The sequence below is a fragment of the Rhynchophorus ferrugineus genome, unplaced genomic scaffold, assembly GCF_030347505.1.
Source record: "Rhynchophorus ferrugineus isolate W39M unplaced genomic scaffold, kcgeb_rfMv2 rfM2, whole genome shotgun sequence".
In the NCBI taxonomy this organism is placed as follows: domain Eukaryota; kingdom Metazoa; phylum Arthropoda; class Insecta; order Coleoptera; family Curculionidae; genus Rhynchophorus; species Rhynchophorus ferrugineus.
Window position 1 is genome coordinate 82,398,077 of NW_027472581.1, and position 20,427 is coordinate 82,418,503.

The 20,427-nt window shown below is 30.7% G+C and overlaps 1 protein-coding gene across 50 annotated transcripts in view; it reads right to left on the bottom strand.

Annotated features, from left to right (window-relative positions):
* The window catches only part of Hipk (Homeodomain interacting protein kinase), a 64,805-nt gene that overhangs the window by 24,448 nt on the left and 19,930 nt on the right, over positions 1-20,427 (bottom strand). For 41 of the 50 annotated variants that reach the window (XR_013004514.1, XR_013004513.1, XR_013004515.1 and 38 more), the window contains exons 2-4: positions 12,604-12,900; positions 9,428-9,644; positions 303-496 (exon numbers count right to left, since the gene is read on the bottom strand). Coding sequence is in view for 46 of the 50 variants with exons in the window: in XM_076396567.1 (XP_076252682.1) it covers positions 303-496; positions 9,428-9,644; positions 12,604-12,888 (696 nt within the window). In the remaining 4 variants the exon portion in view is untranslated. The remainder of the gene's footprint in view (positions 1-302; positions 497-9,427; positions 9,645-12,603; positions 12,901-20,427) is intronic. The other 9 variants (XR_013004516.1, XM_076396570.1, XM_076396558.1 and 6 more) reach the window with 1 other exon arrangement.

A 20,427-nucleotide genomic window follows, 5' to 3' on the forward strand; every position in this document is an offset into this window, starting at 1 on the left:
TGGCATAATTAACGATGTGTTATTCATATTAGTTGTATTTGGGTAAATGTTGGAAGTTCAATATTGATTGTAAGATATACTTGGTGACAAATCATAGTTATTTTAGACTGTCTGATATTCTACAGTGGTTGTTAAAGGCAATCTAAATAACGATATCCGTTAGTTCGTGGGTTATAAATATAGACAGGATCTCCATATAAGACCGCTATGATTAATAACTTTGTTAGTAATTAATGTGACAAAGAGAATTTATATTAGCATAAACATATCTCTATTATTATTATTTATGATAATGAACTCACCTGACGGGCGTATGACGGGTGATTTTTTAGGATTTTAATCGCAACAATTTCATTTGTTCCTTTCTTCCAGCATTTGACAACTTGTCCGAAGGTACCACGTCCCAGGAACTCGAGCACCTCGTATTGGTTAGTCATAGAATACAAAACTTCGTGTTGGACCAGCTGGTAATCGCCGTCAGCTCCACTACCCGAGCCTGCATGAAACAAAAAAAATTGGTCAGTACGGTTGCATTATTTGCTATAAAAACGAGCCGTACAGAACTAAACTACCACCGTAGTAACTATCACCAGAAAACACACGTTTCGCCAGTCGAATCAATATCACAGCAGTTTCATTAAGCGAGTTTTTCATTCATCAATGATATTTTGGGTGAAAAGTGAACGGAAGTGGCGTTATATTTAACAGGACTGAATCATTATATTATAACGTTGAATCATTAAAATGGAGTAACAAATACAGAAACGTTCGTTTATCGACAATATCGCTTTAAATAGTTAATATATCGTCTTGAAATCGACAGTACCTGACAAAACTCTTTCCAACGTCACTGTCAGTACGTCATGTTTTCATACTAATTTTAAAGACCTTATCAATATGTTACATTTTTATTTTATATTATTCATATAAAAAAATATACCATAAACTTGGGAAAACATGCTAAATGCTTTACTAAATAATTCAGAAATGTTAATGGTGAAATATTGCTGGCTATTGAGATGGGATGTTACCGTTCTAATTTTAAAATTTCTGTATATTATATATAGTATAAAAGTTATCAGAGATATAAAAATTGAAAAATATATTCAGAACTAAAAACAAGATTAGAAAAACATCTAGCAATATTCATTTGTTGAAGAAAACGTTTAAAGCAAATATTACCATCTTTGTTTTGTTTTTGTACTGCTTTTGTACTATTTATCGTTATTTTGTAACCTGATTGTTGAAAAAATATACCCAGAAAATGCCGTCTATGTCTTTAGGTACAGGTACTCGGGAAAACAAAGTTCGCCGTTGTTACAAACTTTGTAACAGGAGATGAAAAATCGAGCGACGAGTTAGTAATCAAAACAGAAGCGTATCGTTCCAAAACAAAACAGCTTTCAACTAAATATGTCCGGCCACGTCCTAGAGTCGTTGGCATCCGCACCGAACGTACTGAATTATAGTGCATTCTTCGCTTATTTTTACGCGCGGTAATACACACATCAAAAATTCTTTGGTGTATTATTAGACCACCTCAGGCATCAGCCAACACCGACTTTGTTCGACTCCAAGCAAAATATCTTGTTTAAATTGGTACCATATAATGATCAGTAAGGTCTAGCGGCCAGCATGGCGGATTAAGAGACCATAGCGTAATTTTTCTGATGATATCCACCGGTTGATTTATTCGATTTTATTCAATTAAACTTTTATAGTATTTCTAATCGACACTTTTCGTTATTCTATAGTCCCACATTATGAAGAACAGAAAGTTTATAGCCCAATCGACTTACTATGCTTATGAATCACTAGAGCACCGGAAACACGTAACATGTATTTATTAGCAGAACCTTTACCTTAATCCCTCGAAAAAAAAAAGGCCAAGTTCAATATTGGAATCAGCACAATTGTTACATTAGAGTCTCACAAAAAAATGTTATAAAATACTAATATATTTTTTCAAAGAAAGTAAATTGGGGTTACAGCAAGTGTTTTTCACAGGTCTTCTTTTGAACAAAAAAAAAAACTAATCCGTGCCTTCAATTTTTGTAGTGGCTATTTCTGGAGAATCCTAACCGGTATTCGGCAAACATCGGCAGTTTCAGCCTGATTTTGCGATATTGCCATTTACGAGCAATGGAGAGATAGAATCAAAAGAACCAACAGCCATTTTGGAATAACCCAAATTTAAATAATATTGATCATCAAGCAAACCAATTGAATTCCACAGATAAAAACATAAAAGTGACGCTACGGGTGCTTGGTTAAATGAAGCCAAAAATACAGGACGTCTGTTATATAAACCACAATCATAATTTGTTTTATTTTCTCTTTCCTTTTAAAATTAAAGATGTCTATAAAAGATTAAATAACTTAGACATAATATATAAACTTAAAATTCTAGATAGTAAACTTCTAGTATGAACTTGAGCTTCAAGTTAGATTTTAGAATATAATTTTGGTTTGTTATTTTTTATATTTTTATTATGTTATTTTGTTCGCTAAAGTTATTATATTGATTAATAATTACATACTTTTCAAAATTATTTTAATATGAGAACTTTTCTATTTTATAAAAGGTTGTTCATATTATATTTTTTACAATACATGAGATGAAAAACTTGAGTCCCAACAGAATTACTAATTTAATTTGTGAATTCAAAATAATTTATGCTATTTATATTATATTCTTCAAATGTGCGTATAATATTCAACAATTGGCAACCCTGCTAATTCAAATCCTTGTGCGCATGCGGGGATTCTCCAGAACTAGACTCTTATGAATGTTAAAGGACAATTTTACATATATTAAATGTTGTAGAAAAATGTTCGTCAATGTTGAATGATGATGAAGTGATATAATAATAGTAATTGTCAGATGAGATTATATAATGGTGAATTACATATGACAGATCGCCTTCTGGGCGTCTTTATTTTATGATCATGATATTGACGACAAAATATCGTCATTTCGGTGGAAGAACTATGCCGAAGTAGCACAAGGCGAAATTTATGTGGAAAGCAGTTTAGCAAACAGTTCGCGTATTGGTCGGTCGAAGCCAAGCTCGACCGACCGGGATTTGTCGAAAGCGACGATGCGGGCGACGACTGTTCATTATCATTTGAAAAAAGTGACCTTGAATCGACGAACATTAAATAATGCGTACTGCAAAAACATGGACGTTACGTTGGTTGATTTCTGTTGGGTAACGACGCGACGTCCTGATTGTTTTGATGCCGCCCGCAGATGTTTTCTTCTGCAAATACGACACACATCCTCGTGGTATACGCGTACACCGAAAACAACCGGGGCTGGCGAGTGTCCACAGATGGCGCCATAACCGATCGGAATAACAACCGTATTAAACTTGTTTTCGTAAAACCGAAACGGATATTTTTGTGCGTACAAATCCACGTTATCTTATTAAATATATGGAGAAAACTTATTTCGAAAAAATTGGCACTCGATGTTCTATCCCCTTTTGTTCCAGTAGGAACATTATTTTTGTGGTGTCGGTGATATTCGTATTAATAAAGTTGTTGATAAACAATGTCCATTTTAAACCTAGATATGTTTGTCTCTATATTAATAACATTGTTGTCTGTTTGGAACAACTAGCACGCATTATTAAACTGTTTGGGTTAGCAAATAAATTACTTTTGTTTTAGCACGTTCTTGCGGGTTGAATTTATGTGTGTTTGGATTAATAATATGTTTGATCTTACTTATCTCACTTATCTATCTAAAATCATAATTTTCGTGAAAAACAAATTAATTAAATTAAACAAATCCGTAAAATAGCAGATGTTAAATAAAAGACAACAAAATATCACATTTCATATTAGCAGTTTTGATAAGTTGGCACTTATTTCAATACAAATATAAGATAATGTCATACAATTTATTTTATGGGAATGTTGCTATTTATTTTAATTTACTGTTTCAGATATTATCTACATAGTTATTGTTTCGAAAGACTGACATTTTAGTAAAGTTATTGTATTAAATGGCAAAGTGATGACAATATGACTTAAAACATAAATTTTGGAGATATTGTTATTTATTTTAGCCGCCGTGTGGATTTTTATGTATTATTATCAACGCTATTGAGAAATGTCACGTAAAGTTATTAATCTTATTGATAAAAGTCTATAACTTGAGAACACATAGTTTTCTTGATGTCGATTATGGTTTTATATTAAAAACGTTGCTGTTTGTTTCGATAAATTATCTGTTATTTTCGTTTGAAATTATTGCAATCGTTGAAAAAAATCGGGTTTCGACTGGCGAGACGCATCTGTAATATACAGATCTCAACAGCAAATAACGCAAAAACCTTAAATAAATTAAACTACTTTCATGGAGAAAGTTAGTTAATAATACAAGATTCTAATAATCGCACGTATAGGTACAGACACACATACAAACATATATACATATTAGGAACAATTCTACTTAAATACGGAAATAGGATCGCTTGTTTTCTGGTAATACTGTCTTGAAAACGGTATACTGACTAAATGAACACGCGAATTATTATAACAAAGCCGCCCCTCCACCCTTAAATTACAACCGAAAGCCTTTCACAGACATGCAGAAGCTACGAGCACGATCCCCCAGGTGTTCCAGTTAGATTACGGACGGATTTTGAAGAATAAGGTAATGTGGTGGAACCACGCGTATCAATAGAAAAGCCCGTACGTTCGTAATCGTTTGCCATTCAACGAAATTTATCTGACATTGATGTTAATTATCGTATGGCCTCGCTCGTATTATTACTAACAATGTTGAAAAATGAATGGTTGGCGTATCTCGAGCTGATAATATAGTCTATCTTAGTCTATCCAAAGTAGCAGTGAACTTACGTCATCAAGTATATAATGTAGTTTGTAAATTCGTTTTAATATAAGGCAATATTTTCCTTCATATTTTATTACAGTTAAAAAAAGAGATACTATACGTTCGAACATGTAACCGAATCAACATGCAAAAGTCGTTCCAGGTTTTTTTTAAATATAAAAACTATTTAATGCGATTATTTCAGAGATAACTGTTAGTATGGAAAGTACCCATAGAAAACTTAGAGATATGCAACTATTTGAGGAATAGAAGTCATCATTTGTGTATAAACATTTCAAAACGGAACATTGGCACGGAACACCTTTGGCAAAATGCTAATAAAAGAGTGTAAAAAACAAAAGTTGATAGAAAATGGTAAAGTTAGAATAACATTTGATTAGGTTTTGTATATAACAATATTTTTTAATAATACATTACAGGTATATTGTTCATAAACGAAATGTTTAATTTCGAGAAAGATATACAGACAAGAACTATTTGGATACATGGAATGCAATATACTTCCTACAATACCCTTCGGTTTGGATAAACTTCATCAGACAAACAAAAGAATGCATGGACAAATGGTGGAATTGTGAACTAGTGTTATTACTATGCTACTATAACTATGTGACAATGAGTGAATTACATTTTATGGATGTGGGATTATGATTAAATACTGACAATATCAAGACCGAGTAATTAGAGCAGAAACAACTAAAGGTGAATATATAGTTAATATAATAACTGTAGAAAATCGTATTGTAGAGTATTAAAGATTTATGTGCATAGATATGTGTGTAATTGTTCAGAATATATATGAGCATTTGGTTAAAATGTACGAGAAAATAATGAATACTAACTGTTTTGCAGATATGGTAAAAGCAGAGAATGCAGTGATTAAATCTATTTTTACTGAGAAAAATGTACACAGATAGTAACAGAGGAGGCTAAGGAGAAATACAGTGATATCAGAATAATTTGCGTTTTCTGTAACAACGAATGAAACAAGAACTAAAAATAAAAATATAAATATATTCTCTAATGAAAATAAAATACAGTACTTGAAAGTACAAGTATTCATGAGATGTATTAAGCCTCTAGGGTACACCATAGGTGATTTAGAAAAGAATTCGATGTAAATAGAATAAAATAACTTTAACCTACAAACTTTTGTGGCTCTTTAATTAACTGTAGTTAAGTAGTAAGTCCTTCGATAATATATGCATTAGAGGTACTGTAATTATTATTATTTTAGTTATATTAGAATATTGTTATATATCGAAGCTAAAATAAACTAAAATGACAACGTTAAATGCGGCAACACTGTACCGTTCTGACGTTATAAAATGAGATGACGCGGTTCACTGTTACTTTGGATAGTTCTGGTTCTGAACACTACGAGTGTCTGTATTGATACGCGCCCTTCACCTTCAACTAACAGAGAGAGCAATGCACGTTATATATCAACAGTTTTACCTTCTTATTCAAAAAACAAAAAATGTATGCGCCATCTAAAGGTTCTGGGGCTTTGGGTGGCCTGGTTTCGCGAACTGGGCGTCGTCAATTCGATACGGACGAGCTAAAGGTGTCGCACTAGAACGGTAACCGCGTTGCGTAAAAGAGATTGTTGCTGTGTTTTTCTTTTCGGTGAAATTCCCGATGTCGACCGTGAAGTAGTACTCTTTCGGTACCATCGTTTGGTTGAAATTATGTTTTTTTTTGTCTAAAGCTCATAGTGAATGAGGTACAGTTGATTATTATTGTACTGTCACGATTTGTTGCATAATTTCGTACTTATTTTAAACTGACATTGTTAAAAGGTAGTGCCGTCTAGAATTATTCTAAATAAAATGAAAATGGCTCTTCACCGTCAATTTTATGTTATGTTAAAATATTGCCGATGTGTGTGCACCAATATTAATGATATTGTTCTCAAATGATAAAATATCAATACATTTATCAAGATGTGTACTAGTCACAAAGTGAGAAAGACATTTCAGAATTCATTCAGTATTCTTATACTTGTGTAATCAATTGTGACACTGTTGTAGATAATATTGTAAGTTTTTGAAGTATTCATACTATACGGAAGTTACTTGATCAAGAATATAAAATTGTAAGAGAAAAATTGAAACTTAGAAGGTATGCTTCGATGTTGAAATATATATTAGTTAATATCAAGTTTGATTCAATTTAAACTATTATGTCAATACTAGTATTTCTCATATAAATATATTTAGTATAACATTAGTACATCTCAGAATCAGTATATAAACTATTTAAATATCGTGGCACTCTAAAACTTTCGTTGTTACCAAAGAGTGATGTCTAGAACTTAATTTCAAATTGATGCAGTTGTTATTTAGTTATATTCTTGTTTGCTCATGAAAATAACAATTTCCTCATTTCGATAAATTATCACTTATTTCAATTTTCATTAATATATTCAATTAAAAAATACTTTTTTCTGACCTTATGATAGCAATACCTTTTTTATTTAGAACTTATAAAAGAAGCGAAGCTGTTTAATTTACTATGTTGGATAGTTGTTCTTGTTGACAAAAATAAATATAATAAAATATATCTTATAGTTTATAGGTACTTTTAGTAAAACTATCATTATTAGCATTATTAAATGACAACTTAAATTAATTACTTAAGACATTTAATTGAAGTTTTGTTTGTATAAATGGCAATTTCTTCCTTTCGGTAAACTAGCACTTATTTCAATTCTCATTGACAATATATCTAATTTTAGAATGCTTCTTCTGATTTTATGTTAGCAATAACATTTTTCATTTAGAACTTATTGTAATAGAAGCGAAGCTGTTTAATTTACTATCTTGGAGAGTTGTCCTTGTTGACAAAAATAAATATATTTTAATTTTTCTTATAATTAAATACCTATACTGTTTGTTAACCTATTATTATTATGATTGTTGAGAACTTACTCTAATTAAAGTGAAGTTGTTGCGTTTTTTTATTTTTAATTTAATTATCTAGAAATTTAAAGGTACTTTTGTTTGTTTGTATAGATGATAATTTATTCCTTTCTATAAACTCTACTTATTTCGTTTCTCATTCACAATATATTCAATTTAAAAATATTTTTTCTGACTTGTTAGCAATAACTTCTTTTCGTTTAGAACTTATTATAATAGGAGCAAAGCTGTTTAATTTACTATGTTGGAGAGTTGTTCTTGCTGACAAAAATAAATACAACAAAATGTATCTTATAGTTTATAGGTACTTTTAGTAAAACTATCATTATTAGCATTATTGAGTGACAACTTAAATTAATTACTTAGACATTTAATTGAAGTTTTGTTTGTATAAATGGCAATTTCTTCCTTTCGGCAAACTAGCAGTTATTTCAATTCTCATTGACAATATATCTAATTTTAGAATGCTTCTTCTGATTTTATGCAAGCAGTAACATTTTTCATTTAGAACTTATTGTAATAGAAGCGAAGCTGTTTAATTTGCTATGTTGGAGAGTTGTCCTTGTTGACAAAAATAAATATAGTTTAATTTTTCTTATAATTAAGTATCTATACTGTTTGTTAACCTATTATTATTAGGACTGTTGAGAACTTACTCTAATTAAAGTGAATTTGTTGCGTTTTGTTATATTTAATTTAATTATCTAGAAATTTAAAGGTACTTTTGTTTGTTTGTATAGATGATAATTTATTCCTTTCTATAAACTCTACTTGTTGTAAAAATGTTTTTTTCTTGAACTTTTTCTTTGAACTTGTTAGCAATAACTTTTTTTCGTTTAGAACTTATTATAATAGAAGCGAAGCTGTTTAATTTGCTATGTTGGAGAGTTGTCCTTGTTGACAAAAATAAATATAGTTTAATTTTTCTTATAATTAAGTATCTATACTGTTTGTTAACCTATTATTATTAGGACTGTTGAGAACTTACTCTAATTAAAGTGAATTTGTTGCGTTTTGTTATATTTAATTTAATTATCTAGAAATTTAAAGGTACTTTTGTTTGTTTGTATAGATGATAATTTATTCCTTTCTATAAACTCTACTTGTTGTAAAAATGTTTTTTTCTTGGACTTTTTCTTTGAACTTGTTAGCAATAACTTTTTTTCGTTTAGAATTTATTATAATAGGAGCAAAGCTGTTTAATTGTACAAAGTTGTATAGTTGTTCTTCTCAACAAAAAATCTATAACTTAATTTCTCTTCCAATTTATAGGTCTTAAAAAACTATCATTATGTTAGATGTTCAGAACTTATTCTAGTTAAAGTGAAATTGCCGCCGTTTCTTATACTACAAATCGATTATTTATACATTTAATGGTACTTCAAATAAAATGAATTATTAAATGTTTTGGAAATCTGAATCTTGGAATCTGAATTAATTTCAATCGATACGCTCAACAGGTCAGAATAACGCAAATCGTAATAGTTTAGAGTCGGCTAAAGGTTACCGTTGCCCAGCGCTGAAATCACAGGCGCCCCAAAGTCTTCGACAACAACAAAGATCTCCGTTATTCCGCTTAAGACTTTTTTTATACTACATACACACACGAGATAGTAAAATTGAAAGTGATCATTACATTTTTTCTTACCTTGCGGCTGGGGGTTAGGCTGTTGCGCCTGTGCGGCAGGGGGGCCATTGGCGCCCCCCTGCGCCCCCTGAGCCGCCGGCTGGGCTGTCGCCTGCGTCTTGCTGCCGTGGTGCGCCGTGATAACTGGGTTAGAGTCTGAGGGGGCGACACTGTTCCCCCGCTCTGACGCATTACCACTACCACCACCAACCGACCAGGTCTTGCGCTGGAAATAGAAGAAAAAAGAACATTAGTGGGTTAAGAAGAAATTACGTTTGTAAAAAAAATATTAAATCTTGCTCTGGGAGTGTAAATTGAAGATACAAGCATGTTGTGGCTCATATTGCTTACCATGTCATCTTATTCGAATTCTATAATCTTTAACAAATATCAATAATAACGTTGGTGTTAGATACAAAACAAAGGCCTCAACATATAATTGACTAATTATTCCGCGTAGTTATTAAAATTTTCCTGAGGTATTAACAAAATAAGATCTAACCAAAAACAAAAGAAAAAATCTTAGAGCAACAATCTGAAAACCAGGGAATATACAGAAAAAGAAGAGCAAAAGTAAAATGAATGATAAAAGGGTCAAAACATGGATAAAATTTGGACAAAAGATGGATAGAAATTGTAAAGAAAATCTATTTTTTTTACAAAGTATTAAAAAACTTAGAGGAGAAAAATCTTATCATTATAGATACATAAAATATGAGAAGACATAACAACTGAAGACTATTCATGAAAATTTAGAATAGAGTATGGAAAAAGAAACAAATCGCACATCATTGACAAATAGTACTTATTGAAAAAAAAAATGTTTGATAAAAGATATTTTTTAAACATATAAAAAACTTTTTAATAATTTTTAACACACATAAAATATACAGTCAATTCAAAATAGCAGTGACACAAGTGTCAATATGTGTCTGTCTAATGTGGTAAATTCGTTTTACAGTCAGACAATTATCCTTGTCATTTTATTCTATTTAAAAGGAGATAGAATGCTGTTAGAGAAGTTCGAACATGTAACCGAATGAGCCTGCAAAAGTTGTTCGGTTGTCAAACGTCTGCAAAATTCTTTAAAATATTATAATTACGGGTTATAAACCGGTAAACGTTGTTTTATGGCTTTGTTTTAATAAATTTCAAATCGCCGCAGTTTTTTATTGAAAATATTTTTTTGCGCCTTGCAGCTGCACTGTATAGGTATTATTAGTACTATTAGTACCCATATTAGTACGAACAGTCACTAACATATCTCAAGAAATAAAAAACAATATAACCTTAAATTCGCCAAAAAGAAACCGTGTTTATGCGAAACAGGTGAAGAATCAAGATCAGCTTGATGTTTCAGAGATCAAATACACGAAATGTATAAAACAGTAAGTAGTTTTTTCAATTATATTTAATAAAATATTTATTCAATTATTTTATTTATATTAAAATGTTATATGTCAAAGCCAAAATGTACTAAAACTCAGAGTTGATGCGGCAACATTGCAACGTTTTGATAGTTCTCCCGTGTCACTGCTATTTTGAATTGACTATGTAATGTATAATGCCTAATGCAATTTGTAAATTTGTTTTAACGTCACAGTGTATTTTCCTTCTCGTTTATTTCAATTTGCAAGAGATACAATGCTGTCTCATACGTTCAAGCACGTAAACGAATGAGCATGCATATGTCTTTCGGTTGTCAGATGTACGCTAAATTCTTCAAAATATTTATTAAGTTATAAACCGACAAACATTTTAACATTTTGCTTGTTTTGATAAATTTTAAATCGCTGCAGAGATAAAATATATGAAATGTTTAAAAAAGTAAAGTAAAAGTAAATTTCTCAATATTAATATAATTTAATATAATTATTTCAAGAGATACTGTCTGGAAAGTATCGGAAACATAGTTTAGAGCTATGGGATATGGTTTTTGAGGCATGCAGCATTTAAATGGTGTAAAGATAACCCACGAAGAGGTCTAATGGAACCTCCAGACATTGCTTTTAAAAGAATACACTCTTTGAAAGCATATAATAAAATCAAGGAAGACTTATTTTTTCAAGTTGTGTATTTAGATGGGACATTGATATTTCAGAATGGGGCCAATATACTCAATGGTCACTCATGGCAAGATAAAAAGTGTTAAGACAATAAAAGTTGATGGGAAAAAGTAAATGTTGGAACAACAACTGATTAGGTATTTTTAGCCATAACATTTAATAATAATTCATCGCAAATATATTGTTCTTGTTCTTAGAATTGTTGAGGTGGAATGGTTAATGTTATGGTTAATACCTTTGGCTTGGATGAACTCCATCAGGTACATTGAAGAAGAAACTGACAAAACATGTAATCCTGAACACATGTTAGATAGATTAGAGATTAAAAGCTTAGTTATTCACTTGAATTAAATTTTCTGAATATGGGATTATGATTCAATGTTGACAATTTGCCAAGACAGTGTGATGAGATTGGAAACAACTAAAGGTGAGTATAAAATTAATATATGATAACTGTAGGAAGTTGTATTGCAATTGCAAACAACGTAAGTACATAGATATGTGTATAAATGTTCAGAATCATACATGAGCTTTAGGTTAAAATATATGAGGAGAGGATGAATATTAACAGACATGTAAATTGCAGTGTATTTCGGTATGTTTTGTAGATATGGTAAATGCATTAGAGGGAATTCAGTGTTAATTTTATCAAGAATGGTGTACACAGGTAGTAGCAGAAGAAATAAAAATACAGTGGTACCAAGATGACTTGCCAAGTAAAGACACCATCAAAGGAAACAAGAACTAAACGTAAAAAGTAAATATGATCTCGAATGAAAGTAAAATACGTTTCTCAAATATACAATTGTTAATTAGGTGGATTAGGCCTCCAGGGGGATACCACTACATGAAAAAACGCGCCTAGTAACTCTAACTAAATGGATGGTGTGGAAAAAAGTTCAATGTAAACAAAACAAATCTAACCTACAAACTATTATACCTAGGTTCAACTGAACCTATGTCAAACTGAACTGAACTAATGCGACAACATTGCAATGTTTCGACGTCACAATATCCATGACGCATTAATAAAAAACTTTGAATAAACTATATATCATTTTTCATAGTAACCACGATAAAACCAACAAAATATCATCAAAACAAAAGAACACAACTCACCTTCTGGCCGCAACGTTGATACGTATCTAATAGTTTGATTGTAGACGTCCGCACAAATGACTGTCCATTAGAACTTTCCTGGACCGTATCGTCGTCCTGTCGATGATCGACGGTGTTCAAAGCAACAGGAGCAGCGTCGGCGATGAAAGGCGCAACGGAGTTGGGCGCGTTGCCGTTGCAGTGGTCTGTGGCTCTTCGCTTTTTTGAGCTAGTGTTAAAACTGCAATCGTTTGAAGCGTCAACGTCGCTATTACTTCTGCCCTGCAGTTGGGAACGAATGTACATGTCCCACAATCTCTGCAAAAATGCAAAACATTAACCAAACAAACTTAATTTTAAGGGTGCGTTAAAAATATTGCCAAAAATCATAAATTTAATGATCAGTAATAAATTTAATTTGTTCTTGGGGGGGGGGAGACAAACAACACAACACAACAAAAAGACAACAAAATATTAATATATATATATATATATATATATATATATATATATATTAATATTTTGTTGATACATTTTTCCGCAGTCTACACTTCTAATCAGAACTAGTGCAATAACGCTAATAATACGAAACAAATTGATGCTACTATAGTGTACTAAAATACGGTGGGAATATTAGTTTTGAAACGGTTTAACATTTTCATTACTTACAGCATACATTTTCTAATGTAATTCTTATTTATTATCCTGTTATCTATCACCTGAACATTAACTGTTAAGAAGCACACTAAATTATATTCTCAATCAACTAAGATTTGATTTATGTAAAACTAAAAACAGAGCAGATCCGACTCAAAACCAAGCAACTGCACTGGTTGGTCGGAAATAACTCTCAACTTGACCCCAAATCTAAGATACTGGTTTATGGGCCAACCAGGAAGCCAATTGGGACATATGGGGTCGCACTAAAATCAATTAGTAATCTAACACTGCTGAAACAAAGACACACTCCGATTAATTACCAATGCTTATCGCTACAATGGATTTACGAAGTAAAGCATGGCAACATGGAAGCAATACAGCTACTACAAACACGCGTCATTAGAAGTTTCAAGGGGACTTGAAAGTGTATAAGTGTTACTCTTAACTTGGCTTAAGTACTTTAGTTTTATTTTAATTTGGAAAATACATACTTATGTATTCGGTATTGCTTGTGTATTAATGCAAGTTCAACGAAACAGTGGTAACAAATGTATGTATTTAATGTATGACTCCTATGACCATTGTCTATCAAATGTTATCCAGTCGTTCGAATACATTTTACCTAATTAGTGTAAGTGTAACACTTAATATGACACACACGCCATTTCATACACACAATTAAAAATAAACTATGCTAAACAAAGAACTTATCTCTGTTTATATTTATAACGATAACTGACACGACTGTAATCTACGAAACCGTAAATATAGTCAACAAAACACATCCATTTACATAATGTGTTTTAAGAACATCAATATCCCCCAATGACGACAGTCTAATTACCAACATTAACAGATATTAAATCTCTTAATATTAATAAAGGTTAAAACAAAAACATTCATAGAATATATCAGTAAGAATATGTCGTTATAACTCTCTAAGTAGGGATGTTGAAAAAATATCGATACTTTTTCAAAAAAATTAAATGTATTTTTTAAACATAAAAAATCATATTGATAACACAATCACAAAATATGAATTTTAAAATTCCAATTATATTTCTTTACTTATCGTAATTAATCGTTAATGGATAGTTAAAAGAAAATGAAGACAATGTTAAATGATTACAATAATTTGTTAAATATAATAGATAACATTGAAACAGTAAAAATAATACGAGCTAATTATTTTCCTTTGGACAACATGCGAAAAAATAAAAGATAAACATCTAAATAACTGGAAAATTAATACCTTATGTTTGGATGAAATTTAAAAAAATATATCAAGAATACAGATAATCAATTATCGTTATTTCAAAATCTAAATTCCAAAATTGTGAATAGAAAATAGAAACTTCCATTAAAATTAAAATTTCTGCTACAATCTATAGGTCTAACACATTAAAAAGAACAAATAAACTTACTTAAATAGAAGTAAGACAAAAAAGAGGATAATAAGATAAAATAACAAGAAATTTTAAAGATTAAATGAAATTTAACTAAAAAACTATTATACAAAGTTAGTATTGTATTGCTCACCCGCTTCCAACTGATAAATGTATACATTTTCGCAAAACACTCACTTAACATCAAAAATGATGTTAACCACGACGGGTTGCCGAAAAACTGAACTCGGTACTACCCCGGTACTAGATATATACCATAGATAGGCAAGCCCTTTTTATATACTATTAAACGGCATAATAAAATTTAAAAAAAGGTAAAATACTTAAAGAAGTAAAACTACGACATAATTGCTATACCATAAATGATCCTTTACAATGGAAAATAATTATTTATAAAGTATATATTTTATTCAAAGTTTCTTTAGTAATGCATCATCGATATTGGTGACGTCGAAATATTGTAATATTGCCGAATTAACTCTGAGTTTTAGTTCAGTTAGGCTTTGACATACAAAAAAATTCTAATCTAAATAAAATAATTGAACAAAAATATTATGAAACATAATTTATTTTAACATTATAGTAAATGTAAAAACTACAGTTAATTATACAGCCACAATAACTTATAGGTAAGAGTTAAAATCTCTTATCACTATTGCTTTCAAGAATTTTTCATACATCTGACAGCCGGTCGCTGTCTGGTTGCCAGATGCACGCTAAATTATTCAAAATATTAGTTATAATTACTACAGGTTATAAACCGGCAAACATTATTTTAGCCCTTTATTTTGATAAATTTTAAGTTGCTGCATAATCACTACATAGTATAAAACAAAGTCGCCTTTTCTATCCCTATATCCCTATGCGCTTAAATCTTTAAAACTACGCAACGGATTTTGATGCCGTTTTTTTCAATAGATAGAGTGATTCAAGAGGAAGGTTTATATGTATAATACATGCATAATATACTAAGGCAACATTGCTAATTTTAGAGGTTTCTAACGTGATGTCGTAAATTAACCTATTTTTTTAGGCTTATTTAGCAATTAGCAAAAACGCTGCCTAACCCTACGAGTTAGATCAAATTAATGTACCACAGTATTGTACACCATAAAAAGGTCTACAAAAAAGTCCGCGATGGTATATGTTTATCTTTTAGGGATAACCCACATTAACCATTTTTATTGTTTACTTTTTACGTGAGAAAATGGCTTATTTACGAAGCTATTTTAAGCAATACGGCATCAATCCTTATCGAATTAAGTACCTTAAATACAGTGTGCAATTAATATAGATCAATATGGTTCCTTACAGCATGTAAATTAAAGAAATATTTTCGGAGATATTACAAATTTAAAATTTGCGTTTAAAAATGTGTAATGTAATAAAAATTGTATGAATTTAGATATTCCAAAGATAGCAGGAAATCTTCATAGTAAGTATAGGGGAAGAGGAATTGTTTTACTCCAAATTTAATGCGTGCAGGCCAAGGGCAGTAATGAATGAACCAAAAATATTGGATCGATTTTAATCATGTTTTCATTGAGTGACATAGGCATATATATTTTATGCCCGTGCAAAGTCGGAGCGGGCCGCTATGTTTTTATATACAACGTTCATATTTTTTCTGTAGTGTATTTAATTTAGTATCAGCATTGCACCCGTGCGAAGCCGGGGCGGGTCGCTAGTATATCATATGACTTTGAAAATGCCGAAAACAATAGCTATTCAGGGTCACAAATTGATTGCGGCTTTAATAGGTTATTTCGAAAAGGAACGAGATAATGGAGGGCCCCTTTTGTTCGGTAAATTCCGTTAGAGAAGTAATTATTGATGATATTAAATAATATAAGTCCCTACAATTTTATTGAAAATGTTTTTTTAGCGGGTTGCTGCCGGGCTAAATATTACTGTGAGTACTCTGAATAACATCGCTTACAAAATGAAGAATAATAAGTTAGATTCAACCAAGAAAACCCGTCTACATACAAAGTGGGTGAACTGACTTGACTTAATCTTAACCATCTTGATATCTGCTCTATTCGAGACCAAATATACAAAATGTATAAGAACAGTAAGTACACAAACTATTTTATCGATATATACCAAGTTGACTTGACAAGTAAACACGCCATTGAAGGAAACAAGAATTAAAAGAAAAAAGTAAATATGCTCTCGAATGAAAGTAAAATACGTTTCTCAGATATACAATAGGTGGATCCCCCCCCAATTGTAGTTTCAAGTAATTCGATAATATATGTATTAGATTTACTATAATTTTAAAATAAATTATACTTCATAATATTTTTCAATTTCAATAATTTTATTTATATTAGAAATGTTTTGTATGTTAAAGCCAAACTGACCTAAAATTCAGAGTTAATTCGGTAACATTGCAATATTTCAACGTCACAAATATTCATGATGCATTACTAAAAAAACTTTGAATAGACTACATATTCATTTTATATATTGTAGATATCTTTTTGTTAGCTCAATACCAGAAAAGGACAAAGGTCAGCATTGATTTTTAGGTGCGTGTGTATGTAGAATACCGTTTTTCCTTAATGGTAAAAATAGCCATGCTGCTGGGGGTATAAAGGAATATAATCTAATTAAATTACATTGAACTGTTTTAATATATAATTTTGTATTTTTTACTGTAGTCAGTAATAACAGTATTTCTTGTTTACTAATTTGTTTTGTTGGATACGGTTTACATTTTTAAAATTTAGTATTTCGACAACTACATTTTGTTTTTATATATATTTTTTAGTCTCCTTTTACCAACTATGGGTTTATCTGGACTGGACCTACAGTTTAACGTGGGCTCCGAACCACGGTCCTCAGCATTAAAGCCTACCGACTGGCGAGTGACCAACTTTAGAAATCATCCCAGAAGACATCCGGTCTTACCCAGCCTGGTGGTTACTGGCGTGACTGGGATCATTTTCCTTGTTGGATTTTACACTCTTGCCTAGAACATTAACAAATTTTAAACAATCACAAACATAAATTTACGACCATGCCCCGGCAGTATTCGAACCCGCGGCTATCGCAACAGTAGGAGGACTGTCCCATCGCCTTTACCACTGCACCACCAAGCCGGCTGACAACTAAATTTAAGCGTCAATTAATAACAATTTCGCCAGCTGGTTTGTCGACGGGAAGATGGGTGCCACATCAATTGAATGACGATATGACGATAAAAATCGTCTGTGAAATGCTGCGTTAAAGGCATGATCGGAAGACATTTCTACATCGAATGGTGCCTGCTGATGAAAAGTGGATTTATTTTGAAAACCCTAAGTGCAAAAAAATCATGGTTGTCACCTTAACAAGTTAATAGTGATCGCTACTGACAACAAACCATCAACTGTTCGTATCAATGGAACACGCGCTTGCTGATAAGCATTTCACCAATTTCGAAGAAGTTAGAAAATGGCCCGATGAATGGTTTTACTCAAAGGACAAAAATATTTTTTGGGATGGCACCCATAAATTGCCTGAAAGATGGGCAAGATGTATATAATTTGCACTGGGAACTATCGGCTGAAAATAGTCGCAAAACAGTCGATAATCAAAAATTTGAATGTTTTATTGATCTGCAAAAATGAATGACCCCCCAATATTTTATCGTATTTTATTAATATGTTAATTGCTATTTCGAAATAAATTACTGTAATAAATATAAATAATACAATAGAACTTTAAAAAAAACATAAAAGCTAAAGATGTACAATAACCATAAATATTAAATAAAAACTTATTAAACTTATTAAAAAAAGGTTGGGTATACCTAAACTAAATATACTATATATATAAAAAACTAATCAATAACAACCACAATAACTACCAGACACTTTTGAAATAAAATAAAAGTTTCATTTATTATTGAAGGGAAACATTTTTAAATATTAATAAGTGACATAATGCAGATAATATCTTATGAGCTTGGCAAACATTTAATGGGTTTTCTAAATGCCCAATAAGTGGCATTTTCCAATACTGCTTAATTTGTTGAGTTGTTGTAGTACCTGGTGTAATATTATTTCTTTCATTCTAGCTACTTTTTTATCAAAATATCTCCAGATATCAATACATTCCTCATCAGTAATTGTCTTGAATTTTGAGTTGCAGAACTGTATTTGTAATATCAAATACTGCATTTTTAAATCCAGGTTCTAAAAATAAGAAATTATGTCTTTTATCGATGACATCTAATTGCAGATGCAAGAGTTGAGGATTATCTTTCAAAATATTCCCAAACCATAGAACGTTTCACTGAAGACATCATTCTACAGAAACATTATAACAAAAATAGATTATAAGAAAGATTTCTGTGTCTTACCTTCTAATTTTTTTTAACTCTAACTCTAACTCTTGATTCTTTTAACCAAAAAGTGTCGCGACCATCATTATTTTCTTATATTTTTAATAGCCATGAAAATAAATTGTTCTAATTCTAAATCTAATCTCTAAATTATCTATCAGAAAATATATTTATTAGAAATATTTAGTATAAATATTGGATATAGTTTATCGCCTCTTTACCGTTAATATTTTTTACGACATTTTACAACTGCTATTATAAACACTTCTTCAAATCCTTTCGAATCGATGCGATTTTTGGAACTTTTCGAATCTAAATTTAGTTTTCAAGATTTTAAGAAAGAAATTTTAACAAAAATTGAGAGAGTTAGATAGAAACAAAAAAGTTAATAAAAAAATTACCTATTACATAAAAACAGTGAAGTATTTTACTATTACATTATCTATCATTTAAAATTTTATTCTTTTGTCCTGTTACATTAATAATCTTATTTGGGTTCCAAAATACTGATATTTGATGTTCAATATATCGCCATTTACAAGCAAATTGGCAAAAAAACATAAAACCATATATATTACATATAAATATATGTAAGCATAAATTCATAATATTAAAACATCAGTCTAAATTAGTAGAACCGAAATTAGTAACTAAAAGTATATGACTGAAACAGTCGATAGTAAATAGTAGTAAAATCAGTCGGATCAAAAATAGCGACTAAAACAGTCGATAGCCGTAAAAAGTAGTCAATTACTAAACAGTCGATAGCCGTTTTCGGTCAATAGTTCCCAACGCTATATAGAATCAAATGGCCAATACTTTGAATAAATAATGTAGTTTTTTTCGACAAAAAAACTGTAATGACTTTTCAGTACACCCGGTAAATCAGTTTGGTAGAACTTTATATATAAGGTCAGCTATTTTGAGAAGAACGCGATCAAACTTTCGTTTTTAGATATCGCCTCACTAAAGCAGCTATATCCCTAAAAATAATTTGATGTAAAACTCTTCTTAAGGGAATATTTTTAGAGGGTTATAGAAAATGACAGAAATTGCTGACTTTGACTACTACTTTAACACTCTCCATTTCATCCGTAATATATAATACGATTCTCTTGTATTGTGAAAAATCAGAATCAATATTATTTCTCCACTACTTTTTGGAAGTGCTTAAAACCTATATTAGAAAACTGACTAATTACATCAAGAACGATACTATAGAATTTCTGGCAAGGTTACGAGAAAGATCTATAATTAGATATTTACTGTTAACAATTAATGCTTCTCCAAAGCATAGGATAACCTAAACATATTTACCTATTTACAATATTATTTTAACTACTACCAACTGACAATTTTGAAGTCGGTGCCGAGCAATAATTAATAAGAATGTTATTTTTGTATTATTTGGGCCCAGCACCGACTTCAAAATGATCAGTTGGTAGT